At 40.1% G+C, this 12,367-nt stretch overlaps 1 protein-coding gene and 1 non-coding gene across 4 annotated transcripts in view; both read left to right on the forward strand.

The window, feature by feature from the left end:
- DIAPH2 (diaphanous related formin 2) overlaps positions 1-12,367 on the forward strand; it is a 941,635-nt gene that overhangs the window by 676,061 nt on the left and 253,207 nt on the right. For all 3 annotated transcript variants that reach the window (XM_061409121.1, XM_061409122.1, XM_061409123.1), the window contains one exon: positions 12,048-12,212. In XM_061409121.1, coding sequence (XP_061265105.1) covers positions 12,048-12,212 — 165 coding nt within the window. The remainder of the gene's footprint in view (positions 1-12,047; positions 12,213-12,367) is intronic.
- Positions 3,908-4,033, forward strand: LOC133243620 (U6atac minor spliceosomal RNA). Its single transcript, XR_009735170.1, has one exon. It is a non-coding gene; the product is annotated as a U6atac minor spliceosomal RNA (small nuclear RNA).

The following is a 12,367-nucleotide window of genomic DNA, read 5'->3' on the forward strand; positions in this document are numbered from 1 at the left end:
TATTAAAGTATTCTCTATAAATAAGGTTTGTTGTTGTTTTATCTTAAGATTTATAAGAAGTGTTTTAGTTTCCTAAGTACCCAAATCAACTCCATGGCTCTTCTTCCAATTTGGTATTATAATGAGACTTTACTCCTTCATCAAATATTGCTTGAGAAACTGTATGGCATAGCAGCTAAGAATATGAGTTATGGATCCATTCTCAGTTTGTTCTCATTACTGTGACTTACCAGCTGTATTACCTGGAGTAAATTCTTAATTCAGAAAGCAGTTATGAGGATTAATTGTGTGAATCCATGAAAGTTTGAAAGTCGCTCAGTTGTGTCCGACTCTTTGCAACCCCATACTATACAGTCCATGTAATTCTCCAGGCCAGAATACTAGAGTGGGGTAGCCTTTCCTTTCTGCAGGGGATCTTCTCAACCCAGGGGTTGAACCATGGTCTCCAGCATTGCAGGCAGATTCTTTATCAGCTGAGCCACATGGAAGCCCAAGAACACTAGAGTGGGTAGACTATCCCTTCTCCAGCAGATCTTCCCGACCCAGGAATTGAATTGGGGTCTCCTGCACTGGAGGCAGATTTCTTACCAACTGAGCTCTCAGGGAAGAAATCAGATTGATTATATTCTTTGCAGCCAAAGATGGATAAGTTCTATACAGTCAGGAAAAACAAGACTGGGAGCTGACTGTGGCTCAGATTATGAAATCCTTATTGCCAAATTCAGACTTAAATTGAAGAAGTAGGGAAAACCACTATACCATTCAGGTATGACCTAAATCAAATCCATTATAATTATACAGTAGAAGTGACAAATAGATTCAAGGGATTAGATCTGATGGAGTGCCTGAAGAACTATGGATGGAGGTTCATGATATTGTAGAGGAGGCAGTGATCAAGCCCATCCCAAAGAAAAAGAAATGCAAAAAGGCAAAATGATTGTCTCAGGAGGCCTTGCAAATAGCTGTGAAAAGAAGAGAAGCAAAAGGCAAAGGAGAAAAGGAAAGATATACCCATTTGAATGCAGAGTTCCAAAGAATAGCAAGGAGAAATAAGAAAGCCTTGCTCGGCAATCAGTGAAAAGAAATAGAGGAGAACAGTAGATTGGGAAAGACTAAAGATCTCTTCAAGAAAATTAGAGACACCAAGGGAACATTTCATGCAAAGATGGGCTCAATAAAGAACAGAAATGGTATTGTCCTAACAGAAGCATAAGATATTAAGAAGAGGTGGCAAAAATACACAGAAGAACTGTACAAAAAGATCTTCATGACCCAGATAATCATGATGGTGTGATCACTCACCTAGAGCCAGACATCCTGGAATGTGAAGTCAAGTGGGCCTTAGAAAGCATCACTACAAACAAAGCTAGTGGAGGTGATGGAATTGCAGTTGAGCTCTTTCAAATCCTAAAAGATGACGCTGTGAAAGTGCTGCACTCAATATGCCAGCAAATTTGGAAAACTCAGCAATAGCCACAGGACTGGAAAAGGTCAGTTTTCATTCCAATCCTAAAGAAAGGCAATGCCAAAGAATGTTCAAACTACCACAGAATTGCACTCATCTCACACGCTAGCAAAGTAATGCTCAAAATTCTCCAAGACAGGCTTCAACAGTACGTGAACTGTGAAATTCCAAATGCTCAAGATGGATTTCGAAAAGGCAGAGGAACCAGAGATCAAATTGCCAACATCCATTGGAACAAAAAAGCAAAAGAGTTCCAGAAAAACATCTACTTCTGCTTTATTTACTATGCCAAAGCCTTTGACTGTGTAGATCACAACAAACTGTGGAAAATTCTTCAAGAGACGGGAATACCAGACCACCTGACCTGCCTCCTGAGAAATCTGTATGCAGGTCAAGAAGCAACAGTTAGAACTGGACATGAAACAACAGCCTGGTTCCAAATTGGGAAAGGAGTGCATCAAGGCTGCATATTGTCACCCTGCTCATTTAACTTAAATGCAGAGTACTTCATGAGAAATGCCAGACTGGATGAAGCACAAGCTAGAATCAAGATTGCCAGGAGAAATTTCAATAACCTCAGATATGCAGATGACACCACCCTTATGGCAGAAAGCAAAGAACTAAAGACTCTTGATGAAAGTGAAAGAAGAGAGTGAAAAAGTTGGCTTAAAATTCAGCATTCAGAAAATTAAGATCATGGCATCTGGTCCCATCACTTCATGGCAAGTAAATGGGGAAACAATGGAAACAGTAGCTGACTTTATTTTCTTGGGCTCCAAAATCACTGCAGATGGTGACTGCAGCCGTGAAATTAAAAGACGCTTACTCCTTGGAAGAAAAGTTATGACCAACCTAGACAGCATATTAAAAAGCAGAGACATTACTCTGCCAACAAAAGTCTGTCCAGTCAAATTTGTAGTTTTTCCAGTAGTCATGTATGGATGTGAGAGTTGGACTATAAAGAAAGCTGAGCACCGAAGAATTGATGATTTTGAACTTTGGTGTTGGAGAAAACACTTGAGAGTCCCTTGGACTGCAGGGCGATCCAACCAGTCCATCCTAAAGGAAATAAGTCCTGAATATTCATTGGATGGACTGACGCTGAAGCTGAAACTCCAATACTTTATCCACCTGATGCAAAGAAGTGACTCATTTGAAAAGACCCTGATGCTGGAAAAGATTAAAGGTAGGAGAAGGGGACAACAGAGGATGAGGTGGTTGGATGGCATCACTGACTCGATGGACATGAGTTTGAGCAAGCTCTGGAAGTTGGTGATGGACAGGGAGGCCTGGCGTGCTGCAGTCCATTGGGTTGCAAAGAGTCGGACATGACTGAGCCACTGAACTGAACTGAACTGATGGGACGTATTCACAATGATTCCCACAGAGTATATTTTTTAAGAAAAGATTAGGTATAATGATCTTTTTTATTATTGTTATTGATTTTAGTTATTCTGTCACTGCTATTATTTCTGCTATGTGTCAAACACCATTTTAAGGGCTGTTGATGTTACAAAACTTAAGGTTTGGCTGTTTGCCACTCAAAACTCAATAATCATGAGGCAAATGTCAATAGAAAGGAGAGGTGCTTTAATCAGAAAACCTGGCAATCTGGGAAGAAGGTGGACTCATGTCCCAAGACCATCTGCCAAGATTCAGCTTAGCAATGACAGTTTTTTTTTTTTCTTTTTAATTGGAAGATAATCGCTTTACATTGTTGTGTTGGTTTCTGCTGTACAATTACCTGAATTAGCCATGCTGTACTGTGTGCTCAGTCACATCTGAGTCTTTTTGACATGGACATGAGCCTGCCAGGCTCCTCTATCCATGGGGTTTTCCAGGCAAGAATATGGTAGTGGGTTGCCATTTCCTACTCCAGGGGATCTTCCTGACCCAAGTAACAAACTTTTTTCTCTTGCTTCTCCTACATTGTCAGGCAGATTCTTTACTACTGTACCACCTAGGAAGCCTGAATCAGTCATTGTTTTTCAGTTGATGTTGTGCCTGACTCTTTGTGACCCCATAAACTACAGCACACCAGACTTACCTGCCCTTCACTATCTCCCTGAATTTGCTCAAAATCATGTCCATTAATTGAGTCAGTGATGCCATCCAACCATCTCATCCTCTGTCTCCCCCTTCTCCTCTTGCCCTCAATCTTTCCCAGCATCAGGGTCTTTTCCAGTGATTTGGCTGTTGACATCTGACTTCAGCAGCATTGGCCAAAAACACTGAAGCTTCATCTTCAGCACCAGTCCTTCCAATGAATATTGAGGGTTTTTTTCCTTTAGGATTAACTGCATTGATCCCCTGGCAGTCCAAGGAATTATCTGTATGCTCTTGGGTTAAATGAGAAGATAAGGAGGAGAGAGGTAAGAAGAAAAGCGGCTGGGACTTCCCTGGTCCAAAGGCTGTCCAAGGGACTCTCAAGAATCTTCTCTAGTGTTGTATGAAAGGAGAGAAGGTTAGCACTCCCCTTGACAAGGATGGAAGAGGCTCTCGGGCCTGACAACACACCTATGGTTAAGGCATTGCCACCTACTTCGTGGCATCTAACCACTGTTTTTAATAGCCAGGACATGGAAGCAACCTAGATGTCCATCAGCAGATGAATGGATAAGAAAGCTGTGGTACATATACACAATGGAGTATTACTCAGCCATTAAAGAGAAAACATTTGAATCAGTTCTAATGAGGTGGATGAAACTGGAGCCTATTATACAGAGTGAAGTAAGCCAGAAGGAAAAACACCAATACAGTATACTAACGCATATATATGGAATTTAGAAAGATGGTAACAATAACCCTGTGTACGAGACAGCAAAAGAGACACTGATGTATAGAACAGTCTTATGGACTCTATGGGAGAGGGAGAGGGTGGGAAGATTTGGGAGAATGGCATTGAAACATGTAAAATATCATGTATGAAACGAGGTGCCAGTCCAGGTTCGATGCACGATACTGGATGCTTGGGGCTAGTGCACTGGGACGACCCAGAGGGATGGTACAGGGAGGGGGGAGGGAGGAGGGTTCAGGATAGGGAACACATGTATACCTGTGGCAGATTCATTTTGATTTTTGGCAAAACTAATACAATTATGTAAAGTTTAAAAATAAAATAAAATTAAAAAAAAAAATCTTCTCTAGCACCACAGTTCAAAATCATCAATTCCTCGGCACTCAGCCATATGTATGTGTGTGTGTGTGTGTGTGTGTGTGTGTGTGTGTGTATTGCCTCCCTGTTGAACCTCTTTCCCCTCCCCTCTAGGACGTCAAAGAGCACCAGGCTGAGCTCTTTGTGTTATATAGCAAGTTCCCACTAGCTATCTGTTTTATACATGGTAGTGTATATATGCCCATTACAGTTTTAAAAGGGGAAAAGGAGGAAGAATCTCAGTGAATAATCAAGGCAGGAAGTTGGATTCTGCATCATTCTCCATTGTGTGCAGACTGGTTGAGTCTCTCTTCAGATGGTGTCCTGCCTGCATGATCTGCCAGCAGGATAACTAATGGAACAGTTGAGGGTAGAGAGCTAGTCCTTCTATAACTACTTAATTCTTCATTCTCACTTATTTTTATCTAGGAAAAGAACCAACATGTTAGGCAAGATGTGGTGTGCATTCAGGAGAGCATAAATTAGGAGTTAGGTTAAATTACATAGTAATCTCATTCCTGTAGTTAGGTTCTTTTAGAGGGGAATAGAAATGGGCAAACAGAAAAGAGCTGTTTTCAGAGAGGCAGTGGTCAACAAGACAAATGTGGTCTACTCTCTTCAGCTATATTTTTAAATGAGGAAAATTGTCAATGAACAGGTAAATAAATAAAAATGATAATGTTACATAGTGATAAGTTCTGACTCAGAATGAAATAAAATAGGCCAAAGTAATAGTGATGAGAGTGGACATTTCATATTGGAAGGTTGGGAAAAGCATCTCTGAGGAGGTGATGATTGAGCTGAAGTTGAATGACCTGGTGAAAAAGAAACATTCTGGGCAGAAAGAGGAGCAAATGAAAGGGCCCTGGGTTGGGTGTGAGAACCTTCTAAACACAAGAAGAGAAAGAAGGTTAATGAGTCTGGGCATATTGCTTAAGAGGGAGAATGAGATGAGATTAGGTTGCAGAGGTGGGTAAAAACCAGATCATGTAGAACCTCATAAAGCTTGAGAATGAAATTGGATTTTGTTACAAGTATCATGGGAAAGAACAGAGGCTTTTCAGGAGAGGATCTATATTTGAGAGACCAATAGAGGCCATGAAAAATAAAAGGTAGAGATGACAAGCAGGCAGTTGATTATAGAAGCATCTTAGAGGAAAGACTGGGGCTACAAGTATAATTTGAGAGTCATCATTGTAGATGGTATTTCAAGTCATGTGAATTGCTGAGGTCAGTTAGGAAGACTATAGACAGAGGACTCAGGACCAAGCCCTCAGGGTCCTCTAACGTTTTATGGAAGTTGTCAGAGAAGGAGAGGAGATAAGAGAAAAATATTTTAAGCATGAGGATGTGTGTCATAGAAACTAAGAAACCAGGCTAAATGTTTCATGTGGGTGAGACATCAAAAGGAGGACAGAGGGGTAATGTTAAATTTGGCAACATGGTCATTGTCATTATAAATAATACATTCCTACCATATGAAAAGAATATTAAACTAGTATCATGCAAGGGATTATCATGATGTGTACTCTAGAGGTGGAAAAATAATTTTTTCTCTACCCTTCTGAGGAATTGACAGGACCCACCCCCTGGTCGCTCTATAATAAAGACAGAATAACAAGAGAAAACTAGATAGAAGTTAATAAACATGTATACCTCATGTGTATGTAGCAGATACGCAAAAAGAAAAATGAGAAACTCCCCAAAGTAGCCTAAGTCACCAGCTTAAATAACTACCTTCAGCTAAAGGCAACTTCACCAGTGATACTCTTGATATCCTTGATTCTCTGGTGATTTAGAGTCATCCTTCTCTTCCTGGTAGCTCAGCTGGTAAAAAATCCGCCTGCAATGTGGGAGACCTGGGTTCAATCCCTGGGTTGGGAAGATCCCCTGGAGAAGGGAATGACTACCCACTCGAGTATTCTAGCCTGGATAATGCCATGGACTGTATAGTCCATGGGGTCACAAAGGATTGGACATGCTGAGTGACTTTCACTTTCACTTTCTCTTCCTGGTCCACAGAGGAACACATCCTTAACCAGTAGAAATTTCCTTTATAAGTGGAAATTTCCCTTTCAAAAGGGTAACTTTTACCCTTTTCAGAGCTTTTCCTCTGTGTGCTCTTTCTCAATCAGCTCAAAATAATCTATGCCAAGGAGACATGTTTTGAGATGGTATATCCACTTAGATGGATGAGTGCCTTTTGGGGGGGGGGCAGGGAATGTAAGTTATTATGTTTACAGTTTCGTTGATAAAATGAGTGCCTTTTATCTACTTTTCACAACTCTAAAAATTGAAATAGTGGTATTTCTCTGCCTTTTTGATAAGGTGGTTTGAAGGATATGGAACATAGTGTATTGTAAATAGCAACAAATGCAAATTAATAAGTAGAATTGTTTGTAATGTTAGATTATAAAGTGCTTTGGGGTCTGGATTAGGTTTTAATGATCATTGTATAGAGCACAGTGCTTAGCAGAATACTAACCAGTATCTTGTATCTAGTAGCTGCTCAAAAATAGAAAATTTTAAAAATGACTGAAAATAAAGAAGTGGAAAGGAATGATGGTGTCTAGTTCTTTTTCATCTGCAGAATCCCAAGTAGGATTTGGTGACAGGGTTGTGATTGTGAAAGATTTCAGTACTGACTCATGCCCTCCATCCCTTTTACAAAGTAATCACTGTGAAGAGAAGTGAAGGACTTGGAGACTGGGCTGCTCCCCAGTTATTAATTCTAAGCTGCAGCTTTCCCAGAATTTTTCAAATTTTCTCACTTTGGTATACAGACAGAATTTCTGAAATCAGTATTTCTTCTAGGAGAACAAATTTGTGAAACTGTGTATCACCACATGGGCATATTTTAGCTGGCAGAAAATTGTGTTATGATAAATGGGAAATGTACAGTTTTTTTGCCTTTTTTTAATCTTTAGCTTTTTCTCCATGTTGTACAGATGTTGAGCCTTCTGAAGTACACGTGGTTTAGTATCTTGCTGCAAATAGGATGTAAGTAAGTGACCTTTGCAAAGTGCGTGTTCTTACCAAGTCTGGCATGAATCTGTTTTATTTAGGCAAGAGAGACTAGAGAACAAAAATTTCACTTTCATTCTGTGGCAAGGAATAAAGAGAACTGTCTTATTTCTGCAGCTCTCAAACAGGATGTTCAACACTCTCTTAAAAATCAAACAAATACGATATTCTCAGAGGGAAAATCAGGTAGCATTACATGTAACCCTTTTGTTGGTAAAAAGAAAGGAGAGTAAGTCAGAAATGCATTAATTCTTCCAGGTCTATTGACAGCAAAATGGACTTGAGGATTGAAAGATTTAATATGACTCCTTAGCAAGGAAGAGGTTTAAGTAGCATAAGAAGGAACCTAGGAAGGGGGGCATCTCACTTTTAAAATTCTGCTACATCCCATAAATGTCAGCTGCAAAGTAATTTTCCAGAAATAGTCTGATTTCCCTACTGACTTCCATTGTGAAAATAGAGCTGTGTTCCCATGGAAAATATATTTGGCCCCAGGTTGTAATAAAACACACTGAAGAATTCAGAAAATTTTATAAAATCCAGCATTTCAAGAAGACATACTTATCAGTACCTGATAAAATAATACTATCACAAAATGTGAATACACTATGCATGCGTGCATGAGTTTGTGCATACTAGGTCGCTTCAGTCATGTCCGACTCTTACGTCACCATGACTATAGCTCACCAGGCTCCTCTGTCCAAGGGATTCTCTAAGCAAAAATACTGGAGGGGGTTGCCATGTTCTCCTGCAGGGGATCTTCCCGACCCTGTTGTCGTTGTTCAGTTGCTCAGTTGTGTCCAACTCTTTGCAACTCCATGGACTGTAGCACACCAGGCTTCCCTATCCTTCACCATCTCTCAGAGCTTGCTCAAACTCAGGTCCATTGAGTTGGTGATGCCATCCAACCGTCTCATCCTCTGTCATCTCCTTTTCCTCTTGCCTTCTGTCTTTGCCAGCATCAGGGTCTTTTCCAGACCCTGTAGTGGATCTTAAAATAGCACACCCAAAACTGTACTGTTCATCTTTTTTAACAAGTCATAGTAATGGGCTTCCCAGGTGGCACTAGTGGTAAAGAACCTGCATGCCAACACAGGATGTAAGAGATGTGGGTTTGATTCCTGGATCAGGAACATCCCATGCAGGAGGGCATGGCAACCCACTCCAGTATTCTTCCCTGGAGAATCCCATGGACAGAGAAGCCTGATGGGCTATAGTCATGGGGCTGCAAAGAGCTGGACACAACTGAGGCGACTTAGCACACATATCACACAGTCTAATACCTTTGCATTTTAAAACATTTTGCTTCTGTGATTATTATTGATTTTTAATAGACTTAACTTTAATTGTGAAAGGTATATTTGGTTTCCTTTGTATTCTTCGTGGTTAGTCTACTTACCTTTCTCTGAAGCATCTTTACAATTAACATTCAAAAGTTTTCAGCCATAGAAAAAAGATCAGAAGGAAATGCTCTAAAATGTTCACAACACTGATTTGTTAGAAATTTTAGTTTACTTTTGTTTTTATATTTCTGAGTCACCTAAAGAGGTGATTTTCTATGTATCTTCTATAATCAGGAATAAAGTTTATAATTGCTTTCCATAAATACGTACATAATGAGATACATTTCAGTTCAGTTCAGTTCAGTCACTCAGTCGTGTCCGACTCATTGGGATGCCATGAACTGTAGCACGCCAGGCCTCCCTGTCCATCATCAACTCCCGGAGTTTACCCAAACTCATGTCCATTGATTCGCTAATGCCATCTAACCATCTCATCGTCTGTCGTCCCCTTCTTCTCCTGCCTTCAATCTTCCCCAACTTCAGGATCTATTCAAATGAGTCAGCTCTTCGCATCAGGTGGCCAAAATATTGAAGTTTCAGCTTCAACATCAGTCCTTCCAATGAACACCCAGGACTGATCTCCCTTAGGATGGACTAGTTGGATTTCCTTGCAGTCCAAGGGACTCTCAAGAGTCTTCTCCAACACCACAGTTCAAAAGCATCAATTCTTCAGCGCTCAGCTTTCTTTACAGTCCAACTCTCACATTTATATATGACCACTGGAAAAACCATAGCCTTAACTAGACGGACCTTTGTTGACAAAGTAATATCTCTGCTTTTTTAATATGCTATCTAGGTTAGTCATAACTTTCCATCCAAGGATTAAGCGTCTTTTAATTTCATGGCTGCAGTCACTATCTGTAGTGATTTTGGAGCCCAGAAAAACAAAGCCAGCCACTATTTCCCCATCTATTTCCCATGAAGTGATGGGATCAGATGTCATGATCTTAGTTTTCTGAATGTTGAGCTGTAAGCCAACTTTTTCACTCTCCTCTTTCACTTTCATCAAGAGGCTCTTTAGTTCTTCACTTCCTGCCATAAGGGTGGTGTCATCTGCATATCTGAGGTTATTGATATTTTCCCGGCAATCTTGATTCCAGCTTGTGCTTCCTCCAGCCCAGTGTTTCTCATGATGTACTCTGCATATAAGTTAAATAAGCAGGGTGACAATATACAGCCTTGATGTACTCCTTTTCCTATTTGGAACCAGTCTGTTATTCCATGTCCAGTTCTAACTGTTGTTTCCTGACCTGCATACAAATTTGTCAAGAGGCAGATCAGGTGGTCTGGTATTCCCATCTCTTGAAGAATTTTCCACCGTTTGTTGTGATCCACACAGTCAAAGGCTTTGGCATAGATGTTTTTCTGGAACTCTCTTGCTTTTTCAATGATGGACCCATTTACATATCTGGTTCCTTTTATGCTTTGGTAGTAGTGGTTGTTGTTATGACTTTTATGATAAAAAGTTTTAAAGCAGTGATGTAATTAATTTTAAAACAAATACTCTTTTGAATATATTACTGTAAGTGTAGTCCTGGTATTACTGAACCAAATTTGGGTCCACTTGCCTGCACGCAGTAAAGCCAATCTACTGACACCAGGTTATGGTGAAGGACACTGTAGCATTTATTAATATTATAGGCGCTAGGCAAGGAGAAAGGGTCTGGGTGGCTTGTGCTCAACACCCCCAAATTCCCTGAAGGGTTTTTTAGCAAAGCATTTTTAAAGACTGATTTTGGTGGGGAGGTGTCTTAGGGTATGTGATCAGCTCATGTACTATTCTCTTGGTTGGTTGGTTGATGGTGAAGTAACAGGGTGGTATCACAAGGGTTAATGTCACCAATCCTTAGGCGCCCGTAGACCTGGGGGCTAAGTGCACAAGTTCATCAAGTAGTTAAATATCTTCCATTTGGTGGGGGTTTTTAGCATTTGTAAAACAACTTAGGAAATGTGCAACAGATACTATTATCTAGGTGCTTCAGAGAGGAGCTAAAGCAGAGAATATGGGGAAGGGGTCTGTCTTGGGAAGGTGTCATACACTACTGGCAGTTGCAGCAACATCTGGGAACATTAGAATTATAATCCTCAGGGCCCAGGGCTCAGGCACAACAAACAGCATTTTGGGTTCTAAAAAGCCATTTGGGTGATTAAATTTCTAGAGATACAGTAGAATGTCTCTCTCCCCCTCTCTCCCCTCCTTTCTTCTCCCTTTCTCTCCATAGTTCTTCCTCTCCTCCCATCTTTCTCTCCCTTTCCTTCCCTCTCCTCATATGGGATATATGTATATGTATATACACACACACATACAGATACATAACCTATATACAGAATTCACTGTAACCTCTTTACCTATATAGAATGTGTATTTAACACAGAAAATACATACTTTCCCCCTAAGTTTTTGTTGCTATTTCCTTTTACCTTATCTAGCTTATAAAAAGATATGAGGCAGTTTTCTGCTGTTTGTACTTCTGTGCTTTCACTTAGCAAACATGTTCATGGTTGTACCTTAAATAGTTCTGCCTCATTTATAGATTTTCAAAGTGCACTATATGATGTAATGACTCCAGCGAGTTGTTATGGGCTGAATTGTGCCCCACCCACTCCAAATTCATACGTTGAAGCCCTTATCCTCAAAACTTCCAAATGTGACTGTATTTGGAAATAGGACATTTAGAGAGGTAAATAAGTTAAAATGAGATCCTTAGGGTGGGCCCTAATACAATATAACTAGCGTCCTGTTAAGAAGAGATTAGGACACACACAACAAGGACAGAGGGACCTCCAGGTAAGGACACAGAAAGAAAGCCGTCATCTGCAAGCCAAGGAGAGAAGTTACAGAAGATAACAGATTTGCTGACAGCTTAATATTGGATTGCTAGCCTGTTAAACTATGAGAAAATGAATTTCTGTTAAGTTACTCAGTCTGTGGTATTTTGTTATGGTAACCTTAGCAAAGTAATGCAGAAGTATTTACAGAAATGATGGTATAATTCAATCTTAACATCTAATGATTGCCTTTAAGGTACTATGTGGATCATGTTCCTTAACAGAAAGCTACAGCTTTACAAAGAGTGCCAGAGACCAGTATGAAAAACTACTCACCATGCACAACAACATGGTAAAGCTCTATGAGAATCTTGGAGAATACTTTATTTTTGACTCTAAGACTGTGAGCATAGAAGAATTCTTTGGTGATCTCAGCAACTTTCGAACTTTGTTCCTGGTGAGTAATATGCCTTAAAGTCTTGCAAGGCTTGTTGCTTTGGTTTCTTCCATAAGAATTTTATTTTGTGTACCGATTGACAACATTGATTTCATGTTACAGCCCTTTAACAGGAATTGACAGTTCTTTTATACCTGTGACATGGATAAAAATTG

Source organism: Bos javanicus, chromosome X (genome assembly GCF_032452875.1).
Source record: "Bos javanicus breed banteng chromosome X, ARS-OSU_banteng_1.0, whole genome shotgun sequence".
In the NCBI taxonomy this organism is placed as follows: Eukaryota; Metazoa; Chordata; class Mammalia; order Artiodactyla; family Bovidae; genus Bos; species Bos javanicus.